General features: G+C 35.1%; 1 protein-coding gene across 3 annotated transcripts in view; it reads left to right on the top strand.

Moving 5' to 3' along the window:
- The window catches only part of IMMP2L (inner mitochondrial membrane peptidase subunit 2), a 427594-nt gene that overhangs the window by 316903 nt on the left and 91213 nt on the right, over positions 1 to 19478 (top strand). For all 3 annotated transcript variants that reach the window (XM_042018035.1, XM_042018040.1, XM_042018036.1), the window contains exon 5: positions 15660 to 15762. In XM_042018035.1, coding sequence (XP_041873969.1) covers positions 15660 to 15762 — 103 coding nt within the window. The remainder of the gene's footprint in view (positions 1 to 15659; positions 15763 to 19478) is intronic.

Raw genomic sequence — 19478 nt, 5'->3', positions numbered from 1 at the left:
ATCACAGTGAAACAGTGCTCAGGGTTTTGTGGTGTGTTCAATCGGAAAGGACACTAAGAATTTATTGGACCGACCAATCAACCCTTACTAGGTGCATCTGTCACCGTAAGTATTTCTTGGGGTTGTTGAGAAAAAGTTGTGAAACAGGTCTAACATATATTAGACTTTCCCTTGAGGAAGCATAAAAGAAGGGAGGAAGTGTACAAAAGGCAGTATAAAGGTCTGTAGGAATATAAGAAGAAAAAGAACAAAAAGAAAGAAAAAACTAAAGCTACAGAAGTCTGAAATATAAGTTACTGGTTTGACTGCTGTGAATCTAATCTTTTTTATTTTCAGGTTTCCCCATAGCTGTTTTTAGGCCGTTATTGGTATAACTGGAAAGTCACTTAGCACTGGCAGTGTGAAAGAGTTGGTTAGAAATCCTGCTTTCTACTTCCTCCTCCGTAACTCTGCTGGTAGATAGTTTTGATGCTGCTAATACTTTTTCTTAGTACAGCAAGTGCTGTAGTATTTCCACAGGAATTTAGCAGGTAGATTTTTAGATATGAGGATTATTTCAGGTCTACCAGCTGGTTTTCTGGTTATTGCTTTCTACTGACTTTCCATACTGAGGCACTCATCAGCTCAGAAGCTGAAAAATGAGCTGGTTGTGCACTGGAGAAAAGCACATATTGTGCTTTTATGTCTTAGGAATATTGCCAATAGGACATAACAAAATACGATTGTCCCTCTTCTAAACTAGATGTTAACTAATTCATTGAATAGGAAGAGCTGGGAATTGCCTGGCAATGACTCTCACTTTCCTATGCAACATTTCCCTACTTGCTCTCTCTCAAGGGTGAAATATAATAGAGCTCTAAAGGCATCCTCTCAAGAAATTTTTGCTTGCGTTTTTTGCGTTGAATCAAATGTTTGAAGGGTTGTTTGAGCTGTCACGTGTCTGTCAGATTATTCCTCTTTCTGTTGTAAAGATTCTCTGCTATGACAGAGAGAATGACTTGCTGAGGATTATACAGTACCACTTCCTTGCATAGCTGGGCATGAGGAATTAATTACAATCTTAATGCTCAGCAGAAGTGACAGATTATGACTGATGGGGAATTGTGCTGGAACAGCTCATCTGAAAGAAAGGCAGGGAAAGTGGGCTCCCTTGGCTCCGCTTGCACTGCTGGGAAGTATGTGTGTTTTAAAGCATGGCAACTGTGATAGGAGTCTCTTCAGCCCAGCCCTACACTCCAGCAAAATATGCAGACCTTTGATTGCTTCTCTGTTATATGCCAGGACTTTGTCCTTCACACAGACACATTCCCAGTGGCCATGATGGACCTCTGTCTGGCCACTGAAGAGGTGAGCAAGGTCCAACATCTGAGATAGAAGCTCTTGCTGCTGATATTTGTGACTGACTCGGTGTGTGTGGCACCAAAACCATGTTATTTTCATCCTACCTCCTTTTCTACTGTGGTGTACCTTCATTCCTGTGGGGAAAATCCCCTGCAAATCCACTCATCTATGGACTTTAAGGAAGAAGCCATTGGAAACATGTTAATATCAATATTTCTGCTTTTCTTTTTGTGGCCCATTGCCCCTGGTTCAGAAAAAACTTGTTTTTTTCTAGTGTTGAAGAACAAACATGAGGAGATGGGACTGGGTCTTGTACACCTAAGTTATTAGAACAATGTATACAAATTATTTTCTCTTAATGTACTGTAGTAGCAGTGATCACTGGAAAAAATCAAGAGAACAATTACAGTTAAAACCAATCTTTATAAATAAAGCCATACAACTGGTCAAATAAGGAAGATAGGGTCTTGTCTGTCACTTAGGAAATCTGAGTTTTGTTGAACAGCCTTATACAAACCTATTAATCTTCATTACAGATTATTCTACTAAATGTGGATAGTAATGCTAAATCTTCCCTACCTTTTACCAGCTTCTCTATATGGATAGCAAAATCTTCTGTGTGGAAGTTATATTATAGCTGTATTACATTCTTTCTAGAACAAAATGGCAAGCATATGAGGAGCCTCATTTTGGTTAGGACAACATTGCAAAGTTCTGTGGAAACATACAAACAACTTCTGCTGGTTTGAGTCACCAACCAATGAAAATTGATTTAATAATCTGAAACTGAAATTTGTGATCTTTAAATAGTTCAATTCTACAAGACATTGGACTGAAGTCTTATTCTTGATCCTTTTGCTTTTCAGGATACCTGTAAAATTTCAACTTTAGAATGTATTCTGACAAAAGGTAATGACAATTTTCAGAGTAATGTTCAAGTAGTGATACATTTCATGTTGATCATTTTTTCTTCTTTCTCACACCTCAGATTCAGCTTTTGGCTGAATTACTAACCCTTACACTTTGCTAAAGCAGGTAGGACCTGATATTCATTATTTAAAAATGTATTTAGCAACATATACTTTGTTGGTTTTCGATCCTAAATTATAAATTTCTTCTGGCCATCATTAATAGAAATAGTTTTGACTGTCACTGATTTTTTTTCTTCTTTTCTGTTTTTATAAATAAAAATTTGGGGTTTGTGTCTGTCTCAGGCTGTTTTGACAAGGAGGCTTGCTATCATCGTACTCTCACTTATTTAGAACCATCTAATCGTGCTGATAACACTTTTCTTTCTGGAAACACCAGAATGCTAGGATTTTCTCTTGCTATACAAAAATATCTATTTTTTCCCAGACTCATAATGCAAGACTGTAAAGCAAAGTCAAAAATACTTCCTTTGTAGCACTTTGTGTCTTAAAAAAGAAATACAAAAATTCCCTTCTTGACAAGTATTTCTTAACACTACAAAACTCAGTAGACTGTTCAGCATACTTGTGTTCCTGCTAACACAAGGGAATGACAAGGAAGTTACTGTTATGGCCAGATGATGAATTAGGTTCTCTGTTGATATTAAAATGATTGAAGAATAATTCTGAGGGCTTTTTCAAGAATTAATGTTGAATGAATATTTTCTTGGTTTAGTAACATGAAATAGGAAAACATTCCTGAAAAGGAGAATGTGAGAAACACAGCAGTTTAATGAAATATCAATTGACTCAGTGGTGTGAGGTTACTGAATGCAGTGGAAGTATTAATGAGGGCCCTTTCCTTTTGTAGGTAATTCAGATTATTTTCTGATGATCTTTGCTTTGAAAATTTTACTGCTTTGCAGGGTTTTCCTTTTAACAAAACAGTACGAAATTTCAGTGGTTTGAGAAAAAAGAAAACTGGTATTAACATCTAAGAGCAGAGATCATCTATCTAAATCTTTTTAGGCTCCATGAAACACTTTACTGTTTCTCAGCACTGAACTGCATGTAACTGAGCTCTTCCAGAAAAAAATATTCCTACATGAGCTCATGTGGCAAACAGTAGACTGCTCTGAAAAGTATTAGACTTTTTCTAAATTAAGGGTTTCTGTTTATTAGATTTCCACTGATACAAATTGTAATTCAAAAGCTGAAAAACTAAGAAAATATTCAAAATATAGAGCTGCCTTAACAGTATAGGAGTATACTACCCCTAAACGATGCAGTCAGTTCTTGCTTCCTGAGACATAATTTTAAAGATGGACATAGAGAGAGGTTAAAAACAACAAAAACAATGCTGATGGACCAGCTGAACTATTCACCAAATCCCACAATACAGAACCAGAGGCATTTTACATGGGAGATTGCTCTATAAGACAGAAAAAAGTCTTTGTGCAGTATATAGTGAACTTCTGGAATTTGTTGCCCCAGAATGCTTTGAAAGCAGACAGTATAAGCAAATAGAAAAAATTGTTTAGACAAATTCATGGATAACACATCTGTAAATAGATAGTAAAACAAATAGACAACGATGTACAATCAAACATCTGTGATGGATTAAATCTCTGTGCTCATGGAGAGTAGTCAGGCTAATGTGCTTTACCTGGGCACTGTCTGCTTTTCCAGTTGTCTGGAGACAGACAGTTGGGATACATGGACTGCTGCTCAGACACAGAAATAAGGCATTTCTTATAATCTTCATAAAAGATTAATGATCAATAATGATTTTTGGATATACCATAACATTATCTTAAACACCAAGAAAAAAATAGCATCTTTGTTTAGATATGAATCTAATAACAAGAAAATATTTTTCTTGATGTTTACTTCAAATTGCAATTGTTTATTTCTGTAATTTGGAACTTCAGTCTGAAAGAGCACCACCAGTTCAAAAGTAGGTATCTGCAGGCTCATATCTTTTAACAGAAGACATATCAAACCTGTTGTTTTTTTAGATTTTGTTAAGCAAGTTTTTCAGATTAAAATCACGCAAGTCTAAAGCCAAACCAAACTTTTATGACAATTGCTCTTGTTGCATGAGATAAAGATAGGGGAAACAAAAAAAGATAAACCCACTTCTTTCTGCATTTAGTCTATTTTTGAAATTTTAGGAAAGTTTGTGATTATGTTATGTGAAATTTCATATTGATCTTAGTTTCCATTATATTTCCTGAAGTATGACCAGGGTTCCAAAGTGTTTGCTGACTGTGGAAATCTTTTTCCTTAACTTTTCCTTGGTTATCTCAGATTTTTTCTCAGCAGAAAGTATAATTAATTTTAATACACCTTCATTAATATTATACTCTTGTGTAATATTAATATATTATTTGTAATACAGATTAATTACTAACAAATTTTTATACATATTTGAAATAAAAGAATTGAAATATTTTGAGTTTCAAAACTCATAATCATAACTTGTATCATAAAAGTAATTATTTATCCATACAGGGTTAATATTTTTTATTACTTACTTGTAAGCGTCTCAATTATTTTTTTGATAGTAGTGTTCTTTAAAAAAGAAAGTACACTTCTAAAGGAAAAGCAATAAAAGGCATTTTAAAATATTATTCCCTACCAAACATTAACAGAAGGACATGTGAAGTTTCAGGCTTCCATTGTACAAAGAATACCAATTCTCCCCCTTCCCTAAATTAAAACAAAACAAAACATCTTGAAAACACTTGTTACATTAAGGGTTCTACATTTTGCATATGCTGCCTAAAGCAGATTAGAAAATTTTAATACCTTTGTTTAGTCCTAAGCAATAAAGAAAGTATAGCAATTAGCTCCTTTGTGAGAGGTGTGTGGCTGGGGAATTCTTTCTTACAGCTGGACCTAGGCAGAGGTATTGCCAGACTCTTTTAGCAGTCACAAGTCTACAAGAATCTAGCACAGTGATGAGGAGGCAATGCTGCTGTGACCACCTCTGTCACCACTTTTTGAAAATAAGAGCATCATTCTTCATTCAGCATTTCTTTAGGTTGCCATGATATTCCCCTCTGGGGCATAAAGACTTTTAAAACCAATTTTTTTCTCTTCCCCTCCTGTACACCTCTTCTTCCTCCTCTTACAGAGCCTGTTTGTTGGAAGACTGGCATGGCCAGCAACCTCCACTCTGAGGCTGAGTAAACACACTGGATAGGTAACCAAAGGTCAGCCTGCTGCCTCTCCCTTGATAGTTTCTGTCACAAAAGAAATGGCAGAACTGCTAAGGGAGAGGATTTGGGTGAGTAGAAAAAGTGAGTTGGAAGAGGAAGAATTTCATAGAGAGCTGTGTTTATTAATTGCAGATTCTGCGGTTAGAGGTTTGCTGCTGAGTCGAATTTTAAATTCCACAATTTATAATCTAGAAAAAAGTTTGATAATTTATTTTCTTAGGCTGGTGTAGGCATTACTGAGAGAAGAATTTCTACATATGTTGCAGAAAGAGAGAAAAAGGAAACCATTAGGTGTCAGGTGAAATTTTCATCTTGATAGTGCCATAAATCTTAACTTTTGAAGTTCACTTCAAAACCATTGTCTTCAACTCCTTAAAATGTGTCTAAATGTTCCCAGTTAATTCAATATTAATAAAAAGAGGGTGTATGGTGCAGGAATTAATATTTTATAGCAACATGTCTTTCATCTGTATGTGTCCTCCCATTCCTACAGGTATAAAGTTTCCAATTTGACAGTGATGTCAGGGTTTGGTAATTCACTTAGATGACCTAAAATAGCTAGTAAAGTTTTACCTTAGTAAAACGATGAAGCTAATGATAATGAATCTAACAAATGATTCCCATCTAATATATGATTTAATATGATACTGTTAATATCTGATAATGATATTAGCAAAAACCTGTCATGCTAATTATCAATATAATCTAGTAGAGAAATGTGAGAAGGTAATGAAATGATACACTTGTTTGGTTAATGGGACTTTTATCAAAAGAACCAAAGTGAATAATTTTCATAATCTTAACTTGAAAGGGCACAGTGTTGGCAGTTGGAATCAGACAGATTCACAAGTGAAAGATTTGTAGAGAAAAATGAGATATTGTATGTTTTCTTTCGGCTGAATCAATAAGGTGGTTAGCCATCTAAATGAAAGTTATGCAACCAATAAGGATTGCTCTGTTTTTCAACACAAAACTACTGGTTTGTATTTGTTGCAAATTTTATCCTGAAAAGAATTATAGTTCTGATTAAAAGAATAGGGTAAGCAAAAGAATGAAATAGTTTCAGTATTCCAAATGGGAGTGACAGATTTGTGTAAAAGTGTGTAGTAATTTCTATTCACATACATACAGTATATGCAGTCATCTTTGGATAGTATCCACTGCTGAATAAATTGAAAAATACATATTGATTTTAAATATGGAATTTTTTAATACCCATTTTAAATAATAATGCTCTCAGTATAGTTAGAGGTAGTAATGTAAGTTATATGTATAAGTTATATGTATAAGTTATATATAATGTAAGTTATACATGTACCTTGAAAGAAATATGGTCCTTGAACAGATTTTCCATAGAACCACCTCTGCAGTATTTTGCTTTAGGTTTAATCAATCTTGAAAAAAAAAACCCAAACAAAACAAAACCCAAACCCGAAGAAACAAGAACCGTCCCCCCCCCCCCAAAAAAAAAACCCAGAAAAACCCAACAAAACACCCCTGCCCCAGATTCTGTTATTTCAAAAACAGGTTTGCAGAAGTCATCCATAGTTTCATTGAAATTCCCCAAAATGTATATTCCTGAATGAGTTGAAGAGATCTGCTGTGGAAAGGATCATAAAATTAGAATGCTGCTAATGCTAGAACGGATGAAACACATGAAGATAAAATAAAGCGGCACACAATATAAAAGGTGTAGGGTAGTAGGCCCAAAACCAAAACTATTCACAGATGTTATAGGAGAAAGTGATAAAGTCATCTCTGTGATGAAAGCTACTGCTAGTTGATCTTTCTTAGCAGTGAGAGCAAGATTACTTCTGTGTTGCAGGGACAAGCAATATTAAATGCTTTATGTGGCCACATGCCTCCTGACTAGGTAAGCAAAAGTCTCAGAACAGAGGGAAGTTCCTCTGCTGCTGAGTGTTATGTGCATGGTGATCTGCAGTGGCCTTTTACAGTTTCTGAAGGAAGGTGGTATGAATTGAAAAATATACAAAGACAATGTGAGGCTGGAAATGGGAATCATAAAAACTGACTGCAAATGAATGAAAATAAATTTTACCCAAGGAGAAATTATTTCCTTAAAATCCAGATCCCCTGGCATTGCTGGTAAGTACTGCCTCTACAACTCCACAGTTCACAAGACGTAGAAAAGAACTTCTGTCAGCTGTAGCTTTTTTGGATCAAGTTACAGAATGCTTGCCAGCACCAACATAACAAACCTTTGTGATACAAATACCTAGGTACTGGTAAAAGCATCAAGAGGGGAAAAACCTAGGCCCTAGATATACACTGTATCTTTAAAGCACAGGAAAAGAGAATAAATTCTAGAAATGCTATCAACTCATATGATTATCATCCAAGATCAAATTAAACTATAGCTTTGGGAAACATTCTTAGTGAATGGCAGACATCATGAAAATCTTCTCGAGAAAGACATATATGAAGGTAAAGAGCATTAAGGCAGAACATTTTTTTTGTCATGTATATTGATCATACAGAACAGCAGCAGTGCCATAGCTGCTTCCTCATTAAAAAGCTTAAGACTATTTTGAGGATATTTCGAAAGTTCCAGAAAGAAAGGAAGAAAGAAACAACAGAAAAAGAAAAAAACAGGAAAAGGAATTACACTGACATAAACTTGAGCAAATATCTGGGAAATTATGTGATATTAAGGGAGTTAAGAGACATTAATTGCTCCTTCTAAGTCTTTGGTATGTTTTGGTCAAATATATCTGGATTCAGAGGTATAATTATCACCCTTTCCTGGGAAATTGATCTATCAAGGATACTTTTGCTCATAGCAATGATGCTATAAATTTTGCGAATCTCCCAAGCAATGATCTCACATCTTTTTGCTCTTAAAATTATTTCTAGTCTCTTTTTTTGTTACAGTGTTCTCTCTGTTCCTTGTTCCTTGTTAGCAAGGGAACATCAGGTTTGAAATGAGCCTAATCTCTGTAGTGGATGAGCTGGCTTATTCTTTGTCCTTTCAATCATATTATCATTTTAGATAAACATGCACAAATCCAGTAATTTTCCTGAATACCATGTGCTTTAAAACTTGTTAACTGCATTATGATGGTACTGGTGAAGCAAGTAATGGGTAAATCACTATTTTTTTAAGAATGGCATGTTTTGTGAGAAATTGTCTAATTAATGAAGCAGAGCTACAAACATGTCCTGTACTTTCCATATCAGATTTCTACTTATTCGTAGCACTGTTCAGTTATAGGAACGGGCACTGGTGCACTTTGGTAAAAATGCTTTAGCTGGGAAAAAAGAGATAGCATTTGTAGTTCAGCTTGCTTTAACTGCTTTGCTTATTTATTAAAAAGGGGGTGTTTTTGTAATCATAATTCTGTTCTAGATGAGGAAAGCAGTAAATTAGTGTTCTTTTTTCCTGAGACTTCAAAATATTTAATGGCAAAATGAAAACAGAGTTTATACAATCAAAAATTTGCCCAATTACAGGCAGAGGGAATCACTGCCTCCATAATGGCTATTCCTAATCTCACTGAATGGGAGTATTTTGTTTCAGATTGTGTCATTTCTGTCTCCTTTAGGGGGTTCCCTTCTCAATATATCAGGTCTGGCAATGCTTATGAAGCAATACCCGAAGCATTAGGGCTCCTCCAGCACTTTCCAGGTTCTGAGTTTGGATGCATTTTTTATAGACAGGCCTCTCAATAACTGGTGGATCTGCAGCTTACAAGGAAAACAGATTTCAGCTCTAATGCAAAAGTTTATAGCTGCACACAACTGGAGAATATTCTCTAACCTATTTACTTACTCTCATGCATAGTCTATAGCTGGCCTTCAGAAAAAAAGTATTTAGTTGCTTCATATATATAACCCTGCCTTTGTGTCTTTATGTACACGTAAGGGAAGAGTTAAAGTAGAAAGGCACAGGTGGCTGTATATGTGTGTTGGAAGTGAAAAAGATTTCTTAGGAGCTGAAAGGTGTTTAGTGTCATGTGTAAGATTCCCTGCAGTGATACTAATAAAACTTACATGTTATATTGCAGCAAAGTTCATGTTTTGGGATCCGCGTGTCACTTGAAATTGAATATCTTAGTATTTGTTCATTCTGTGAATTTGATTAAGATGCATGTATGTGGTAAAAATTCCACGTCGTGGTAGCTTGACCCTGGCTGGATGACAGGTGCCCACCTAAGCTGCTTATCACTCTCCTCCTCAGCTGGACATCAGAGAAAAAAATAGAACAAAAGGCCTGTGGGTGGGGATAAGGACAAGCAGAGATCACTCACTAGTTACCGTCTTGGGCAAAATGGACTCAGCTTGGGGAAATTAGTATATTTTATTTACCAAGCAAATCAGGATAGGATAATGAGAAAGAAACCCAATAAAATACCTTCTCCCCACCCCTCCCTTCTTCCTTGGCTCAACTTTACTTTGGATTTTTTCTCCCTCCTCCTGCACCCAGTGGGGCACGGGAACATGGAATGGCAGTTGTGATTATTTAATCACATTTCTGCTGCTCCTTCCCCCTCAGGGAGAGCACTGCTCACACTCTTCTCCTGCTTGATCTTGGTGTTCCTCTGATGGGACAGTCTCCAACATGAACTTTTCCAACGTGACTCCTCACACTTTGCAGTTCTTCATGAACTCCAGCACGGGTCACTTCCATTCAGTGCAGTCCTTCAGAATAGACTGTTCTAGTGTGGGTCCTCTGTGGGTTTACAACTCCTGCAAGAAAACCTACTCCAGCATGGACTCCTCTCTCCATGTGGCCACAGGTCCTGCCAGGAGCCTTCTCCAGAGTGGGCTTCCCATGGGGTCACAGGCTCCTTCAGGCATCTGCTTGCTCCAGTGGGGGTCCTCCATGGGCTGCAGGTGGATCTCTGCTCCACCATGGACCTCCATGGGCTGCAGAGGGACAGCCTGACTCACCAGGGTCTGCACCAGAATCTGAAAGGGAATCTCTGCTCTGGTACCTTGAGCACCTCCTCCTTCTTCACTGACCCTGGTGTGTATAGAGCTGTAACATACATTATCATTCTCTTGGTAGAAATTACCGTTGTACAGCAACTTTCCCCCATTCTTTACTCTGTTATCCCACAGGCCCTGTCACTATTGCTGATGGGCTCGGCCATGGCCAGCAGCAGGTCCATCTTGGAGCCGGCCACCATTGACCTTTGTGGACAGGGGGGAAGCTTGTGACAGCTTCTCACAGAGCCTCATGCTACCAAAACCTGGCCACGCAAACCCGATAAACATGTACAGCAATTCATGTTGAAAAAGTGGTTCTTAAATATGATAGAGACTACCTATATTACAAAAGAGTTTGTCTTTTTTTTATCTCCTCTGCAAACAGGACATTATCTACAGTGTCTGTTCCCTAATGACACCCAAAGATATGCAGATTGCTGAGACCTTTGGATTTTTCAAGGTCAAATCAAACTGAAGGCAGTCGTTCCTCATCCAGCTTGGCTGAGCCAAGTTGCTTGCTTTGGCACTGCTACCGCATCCTAAAAAAGCAGATTTTTCTTGCTTGTGGGCAGGTGGTTAGAATACCACATAGAGCTCATTTTTGACTGTCAAGATTGAAATTATTTCTCAGCCAAGGATAGCTATAACTACATCTGTTAGCTATTAAATTGTGGAGAAAAAAAACCTTGCAAAGGTTCAAAATGTACCTCATGTGTAAGAAAAAGTAATTCAGAATTTCAGACCAACTTCTGTGGAAATGTCTGAAAAGATAAATGCAATTCCATTATGTTCTGAACAAGAAAATTACTGCAACTCTGGTAGACCCTGTTCTTAAGCTAATGAGAGTTCAACTATAGTTTGAGCAACAGAAGCATAAGTGATTATTACTAATGTGTCAACGACTTCAGTAAAACCTGAAATTATTTTTTTTGCTCACACCAGTATGGTTTTTAACAGATGCTTGGATTCTATATATCAAAATCTGTGTAATTTAATGTCTTTGCCTGAACTAATGCTAAAGCAAACCATTTAAATGGGAAGAATAAGAGGTGTTAAACTGTTTTTATTTTTTCTTAAAAGACAGTAAATATAAGAAAGTGAAAGACTACTCTTCATTAGTAGAGGCTTTATGAAGTTTAAGAGATTGTTCAGTAATTATAACTCATGCTAATGAACTAGATATGAAATTAACAAATACTAAGTTAATTATTACTTACAGCAATGCAATTGTTCTCTTAAGAATTCATTCAGATATCTTCTAAATTTAATTAAAAACTTCATGCATGAGAGCTAACAGAGGTCATGGTTACAGTCAGTCAGAGAAATGAGTCTAAGAATGCTCAACTAAGAAAGAAAAATAGATTGCATTGCTTTCAAAATATATGTTATATTATTGACTACAATTCCTTTGCAGCAAAGACGTCTCACAAGGAATTGATGTAAAATTCCTGGTGAGCTAATAGTGCTTTAAATTGATATTTGCCTTGAGGATTTTAAGTTTTGCAGCCATTGTTGAAGAGTGCTAGAAGCATTCCAAAGTATTTTTTCACTTTGTATTGTATTAATTTTTCACAGAACTATTGATCATTACACTTAAAACTGTTATTCATTTACATAGATCTAAATCCCCAAAGTTGATGGCAGTAGTCTGCAGACTATCCTTAAGAAAAAAAGTCGAGTCACTTTTCAGAAATGATGGTTGTGTTAGGAATTTGGCCTTGTAGGATTGCACCAAAAAATCGACAATAATTTTATTTCATCATGTCTAGCTAAAATGTTTAGCTAGTGAAACAAATAAATGGTAGTTGCTACATTTAGATTCAGATCCATATTGCCAATGTAGCACACACGTGTTCTCTTCCTTGCAATTTAGGTCAGAGATTAAAATTTCTGTAGGATTCATGGAAGAGAGGGGCAATGACTATTTTTGACTATGAATCAATTTGGATTCTCTTCTTAGGAAAGAAAACTGAGTTTGTGAAGTTTTATTTTAAAAATATCAATGTAGTCTTTGCAAGAGTAATTAAAAAAACCCTACAATTGTGAACAAAACATGGCTTTCTAAAGCCTGTATTCTGGTTTGTTTGCAGGAATATTTGTTGCAGTTTATTAATCTATTGTGGAGTAACTCAGCAATGAAATTATTTTAAAAATTAAAACCAATATCAAGAAACAGATGATCCAGTTCACTGTAACATGAGCCTTTGCTGTGGTTTACTATTAATGCATGCAGTGAAAATCTCAAGTAAAACTTTTTTTTAAAATTCCAGAGTGTTCCACAGGACAGTGTTTGCAGTAGTATTGCTAGAGAGGATGCAAGGTCCCCAGATAACTGCCCTATGCAAATACTACAGTAACATTTTGAAGGAATTGTTTTAGGAAAATAGATTTTCTTGCCTCTCTTCTGTTCACAGGTATGCAGGTACTTATTTTTTACAAGATATCTTTTTTTTTTTTTTCTATTGAGCCTACATGTGGGAAAAATCTGATGATTTATATAACCCATATATGAAATAGCAGAAGGTTTTACATTTAACTGTTTAAGGGATTTATTCATGAAATATCACTCCTACCTACTAAAGTAGATAATTAGAACTGCTGCTTTTGTTTCTTTTCCATTTCTTTTTTCTCCCCTATTCCCTTAATGTGTTTATTAACATTGTAAATTTTAATTCTATTTCCTCTGAGTAAAAACTACTTGTGTACAATAATCTGCTTTTTTCAATATGAGAATTTGTATATAATTCCTCTTTAATCACTACAAGAGACTTTATTTGTGCATAATTGTAGAAAAATGTTCTGGTTTATGATGCTTATTTCAAGAGTAGAAAAGAAATATGTATTTACTATGTTTTAGAAATAATAAAAAGAACCAATTATAATTACTGCACTCTGTAATCTTTTTCTTTTTGCCTTAGGCCTTAAAGAACACACCATACACCTGTGTTAAACCCTTAGATTTTCACAGGGCCTCTGAAAACCTTTGCAAGACCTATCCAGGCAGACCATTTTTTTGCCTCCAATTTTGTTTTTAAGTACTAATTACAAAACCTTTTTTTTCCTTTCTCTTAGTAATTTCCTAATCGTAATAAAGGAGGAGATTATTTGGGAATAAGAGATTGTGTCTGGTCAGAAATTGAGTCACTGACTGGCATTTGCCATATTATTTTCCTGACATTTATGAGGTAAACATGTCAGCAGAATTACCTTTCAAATCCTTTCACCTTTCTGTGTGAAATTCAGTCTTGTACATGAAGTCTGTAAGGGTACAAAACTTTATCACAGTATACTCTTGTGTATTCAGGAGGATGAATGGAAGAAAAAATTAAATATTTTTTGAGCTATTTTTTGCCTTTATCACTGATTGAAGAGACCCATTTAATAATTTTCAGACGTGTCTAATCAAACAGCAGAATTAATGGACAACTCGCATCCTATACTTTAAAACATTTTACTAGTAAAATATGTGATACTTTATAAAAGAAACTATCAATGAGACAAAGCATTATGAAATGTCAAAACATAAATAATTTTATTGTCCAAACTGTATGCCATATCTCTTAAAAAACAAAAGGATTTGCACAGTAATAAATTGCTTTTTTAGCATAATTGAATTATTATAGCATACTCTTTGTGTTTAGGAAATCATATATTTACCAACTAGGACAGTTTTACATTTTTGTTTTGAATGGTTTAGGAATTTAGTCTTGAATAATGTGTATTATGAAACTGTTCTAGAAAAAAAGAAGATCAGTCTTTTTCTTTTCTGCAAATAGGCTATTATTTTTTCAGCTTCCAATGAAAGTACATTCCACTAGAATATAGTACTAGCATGCTCATCCTTTTAGCTGCCAGAAAAATGCTGAATGAAAAAGCATTGGTCAGATTTTGTGACTTGCAAATTAAGTAATTATAATTTTTATTTGACTAATATAGCCAAATAAAGTTAATAAAATGCACTTTTGAGGATTCCTTATTCATCTAATATTTCATGGCCTCCAGGTTATTGATTAGCTTGTCCTTTTAACATACTCACCCTCCTCCCCAAACAAAACAAACCTCCCAAAACCCAATTTTTTTCATTTTGACTTGTGAATGTCCCTGATTAGTGCTGTTGCACAGTTCAGCTGAATCTCCTGGTGCAGATGATTTTCTCTCTCCAGCTGACTTTTTTTTTTAGATTTAGAGTGTGCTCCTTCTGCCTTCAGCTCTGAGGGCATATCTTCCAGACAGCGAAAAGCGATGAGCAGCTGGAGGCAACAAGCTAGATCAAAAGTCTGTTTCTGTCTATAGACAGACTTGTTTATTCAAAACTAAATAAGAGGTATCACTATTCATAGTCCCATCTGTAAACGCTTCATCCTGGTAATAATTCAACGTGCGTGACAATTGGTGTCTGGGGTTAAAGCAACATCTCTGCATGAATGATTGCAGAATAACAGGTTCCATCTGAAAAAAAGCAGAAGTGTGCAGTAGAAGGCAGACTGGCATTATGAAAATGACAGCTACTTGAGGAACTAAATACAGGAATTTTGCATACTCTGCAGCTCAGTTTTAGTAGTAATCTGTAGTTTGTCATTTTGTAATGCTGGGACATGCTGCGGCAATATGATTTTCTGTAGAGGATGGCATCAATGTCATTTTCCTTCATCACTTGGCCTTCTCTTAAAGGTTTCTTCTAAGTTTATCCTGTTTAGCTTGTTATAGCTGAAAAAATCCTACCCCCAGGATAGAATCATTTCAGGAATCTAAGCTCTGAATCTGAGGCCAGTTCAGATACACCAGTATATTTTTGACGAAGAAAAATGGTCTTAAACATTATCTTTATGTGATTGCAACATATATATATTCACTCGTGTTTACCTGAGATAAAATCTGATGGTTCAAATTTTGTTACTACAGAGATGGAGTTAATAATCTCTAATTATATTTAACTGAAAAGTCTCTTCTTCCTTTGTTGTGATGTGATTTCTGGCAAAACAATGTAGTAGACAGGCCCTGATAGTGCAACTAGCTCATACAAAATTTTTATATATTTTGAATTGAGTAACACTCTTGAAGTCCAAAGGACTTCAGTGTGGGTATTTTTAAGCTGGTGTTGAGTTGTATGCAAGATCAAAATCCAAACCTGTAATATGTGAATTTTCCTAACAAAACATTGTTGGGTTTGGGTTTTTTGTTTGTTTGTTTGTTTTTAAAATCTTTTTAACTAACCATTTTTTCCAATTCTGTTTAGAACCATTGGATACAAAAAGAAGTATGTGAAAGTTCCACATGGTCATATTTGGGTGGAAGGGGATCACCATGGACACAGCTTTGACAGCAATGCTTTTGGTCCTGTAAGTCAATTCTCTCTCTATATGTCACACTTTGCAACTGAAAAACTGTGCATATGTGAAACACAGCAAGTATGAATTGATTGTGAGTGTAGTTTTATTATTTTTGTGAGAATTATTAGACTTTATACAATATCTCGGCCAGCAGATATTGAGTTTTTTCTTAGCTATTATATAAGGAATAAAGACTTGTTTCAATTCTCCACATGGAAGGAGATGTGGTAGAGATTTTAAATTTGGAGGGATATACTGGAATAGTAGCAAGAGGGCGAGCCAGCTCCCTGTAGCTGACAGATGCTCCCTGGGGACATTTTGCCAGCTGATATAATTTGGAATTTTTCCCTCCTTGGAGCTTGGTCTTGCTTTAGTGCCAGTGCTGGGATAAAGAATTGGGAAACTGTAACCATGCTTAACAAGGGTTAACAGGTAAATGGTCAGTGGATAAGAGTAGAGATATTTCAAGACTCTTCCCAAGGTAAATATTTAAATTTTCTTTGAATATTGAATGGAAAGAAAATGTAACCTGTAAAATCTGTTTCTTGATGGGTAAAAGTGTGCGTCTTTTCATCAGGAGAAGAGTAAATTCTTTCTCTGAACTCTAGTTTGGGTTTGTTACACTTCATATAGATTCTTGGTCTTGTTTTAACCTAATCTAGAATGCAGGAAATAGCTGCATAAGCTGTGTATCCTGCTGTGGAAATACAAACTCTTTTGGCCCTATTCTAAATGCAGGATTTTTCTCTTTTCTTAAGACAGAATATTCCTCTCATATTATTAAAAAACCCCACTGTTTGTTACAGGGAAATTGTCAAGATTGGATTTTTCTACCCTTATGCATTTCACATCTATTTCATACAGAAGTCATCCCACTGACTGATTGAATTAATGACAAGAAGGACCTTATGAGTTTGTCTGGCTTCTTGACGTTTAGCCCAATTATTAAATTGAATTAGTTTGTTCTCAGGAAAAAATACAAATTAGGCCTACTGTCTGATTTAGAGCATGTAATGGTAATGCCTCTCTTCTGGTTTGTCTTACTTTTTTCGTGCTTGTATTTCTTGCTGGTTTTCGTTATGATTTTCCTTCTACTATCTTCTAAGATTTCTAACATCTAGTTTTAGAGGTTCTTTCCTGCAGAATGTAATTCAGCCTATCCTGTGCAAGTATCTCTTTCCTCCCTTAGTAAGCTTTTCTCTGTCACTCCCTGTTCCCAACATAAATCATAGTAATAAAGCCACTAATCTTATTTTCACTTACAAATATATTGCCAATGTAGACTCAGAGCATAAAGAACCTTTAGCAGTTGGTCACTGGTTTCAGATTTACAGCAGCTCACACAGAAATTCATACAAGGTAAAATCCTCAAGGTAGGCACCATGCAGTTTTCATGCAAGATAGAATGTTAGGGTAAATCTAAATACCCTCAGATTTTTGCTCAATTCACTGATGTTTATAAATATTAGTAAATCCCCTTCACTAGACTTTGACCTCACATTAATCATCAATTGTTAGCTAACATCAGATAGTATGGCACTTTTCTTACAGCAACGGCACTTTTGAGGGCTAGCAGGACAGATTCTGACAGTGAATTCTTTATCTTTCTGCAGGAAGAATGACCTTTGTATTGCTTAGATGAATACATTGTGGACAAGTCAGATGTAAATAGGTATTTTCCTCTCAAATTAAATCAGAACAGCAATTGCTGAATGGAGGCAGAAGGGGAAGAAGAGCTCACAGGATTTGAAACTAGCTTCAGAATAATAAAATAGAATTTTTGTCTGTAGAAGAAAATGGAAAGTGTATTTAGGAGGACACATTGCACTCCAGGTTCTTTTCATCCTACACATGTAAGATTTTAGGTTACTGGGACATTTTCTTCTCCTCTTCTGTACTCTGGAGATTATTTGCACAAGTGAATTAAAATATTAAAATCACTCTTTCAAGCCATTCAGAAGGTATGTTCTTTTTAAAAAAAATTCTCTCATAAGACTGCAGCAGTCATAAGGAATAGACAGCACAATGGTAAGACATGGACATGTTTTTCTCACTTTGTTAGTATATAGGTCACTTAACATCATTTTGAAAGTCAGAATGGTGACACACATAATGTTTAACCTAATGTCTTTTCTTTGATCAAAAGATGAAGTAGAAATAGTGTGGGATTTAAGTGGGTTGTTTTGTAGGCTACCACTTTTTCTCTTTTCATGTGATCATATAGTAGAAAGACATTTACAGTGGAGATAGACCCAGTAATGTTTTGTAGATGAGCTTAATGAGTTACATGGGGCATAAAAGGAAATTATGGAAAAACAGATTGAGAACAGATGTTAGAATAATTTTTTCTCTTGGAGAATAACAATATCTGTAATGGCCTAATGGGTTAGGTTGATAAAGGAAAAACCCTGATACCAATCAAGTTCTAAATTAGATGCACCTTTGGAGAGAGATTAATTTCTAAGCTGTAAAATTTGGCCTGATTAAATTGTGTTTACTTAGTTCATAAAAGTGTTATAAAATAAATAATATCTTTTTATTGCATGGTTTTATAGGACTAAAATTGGATTTTTAAAGAATAGACATATATTTTCCTGAAGTGTGTAAATAAAATGAAAATGTTTAAACTAAGATTTGTAAAGGTTTACTATTTCCTTTCTGCCTTATTGTGTCTTTGAATGAAATTAATACCTTAACTGATATTACAAAAATAACAGGATATCTATGGTTAGTGCTGAATTAGAAATGCTATTAATTCTGTATATGATCAAAACTTAAATATTAATTACTTTTCCTTAATATGGGACTAAATTAATTAGTTCATGGCTATTGTACATTGTCTTTTAAAAAATGCTTTGTATAATACTGAATGGCAGATGATATTAATACTATTGCTTTAATACTGATGTGTTTCAGGTTTGGAAATCTGTCAGCCATTCATAAGTGAAAATAGCTGTTTTGAATAGAAGCCAATAAACATTTAGAGAACTTGCATATTTTTACTGTTATTTAAGGGGTAAAAAATTACATATTGCCAGAATTTTTTTTCAATTACCTGGACTAGGATAGAGATTTCTATTAAATTGACTGTTGCTGTTTCTAAATTCTGAGTGAAGTCAAGCTTTTATGATATTAGGTTAGCATTCCTTATTTGGCATACTACAGGAATGTGATCATGAGTATCTTATGTAATTAAGGTACCACTTTCTGAAGTTTCTTCTTTTTGTTTTCAGTTCTGGTAATTTTCCTGTTTGATGGGCCTTTTTATTCTGTACTGTAATTCAACAGCATAGGAAATATAGAAGTAATTTTCCTGGCAATGCTTCTGCTTTCTTAGATCAGAAATGCAGGATATATTATAAAGAATTGATGAAGTATTAGACTCCTCTGCTGCTTCAAATTTCTTAAAAATTTTAGAGGGTTAACTTTATGCCAGATCAGGTATTGTCTTTGCTTGCATAGTCAGGATAATATCCGCATAAAAGCAAAGTGACAGTTAATATTCTATGTCCAATATTCTGGCTAAATCAAGGGAAAAGTCATTATAAACTGTACTTTGTTTAGATTAAATGTTTAGAGCTGGCATCCAGCAGTGCAGAGATGGTGATCCAACCAATATGTGAGGGTATCTAAGAAACAGTTATTAATAAGTGCATGCAATAACTGATATATTCCTGAATGTACACATGTGCAGTGAGAATCTCTCTCGTAATTTTAAACAGTAA

The sequence above is a fragment of the Corvus kubaryi genome, unplaced genomic scaffold, assembly GCF_017639235.1.
Source record: "Corvus kubaryi isolate FWS band 111438036 unplaced genomic scaffold, C.kubaryi_AGA036_p1.0 137, whole genome shotgun sequence".
Taxonomy (NCBI): Eukaryota; Metazoa; Chordata; class Aves; order Passeriformes; family Corvidae; genus Corvus; species Corvus kubaryi.
The sequence above is the reverse complement of the archived record's forward strand: the minus strand, read 5'-3'. Positions and strand labels throughout refer to the sequence as shown.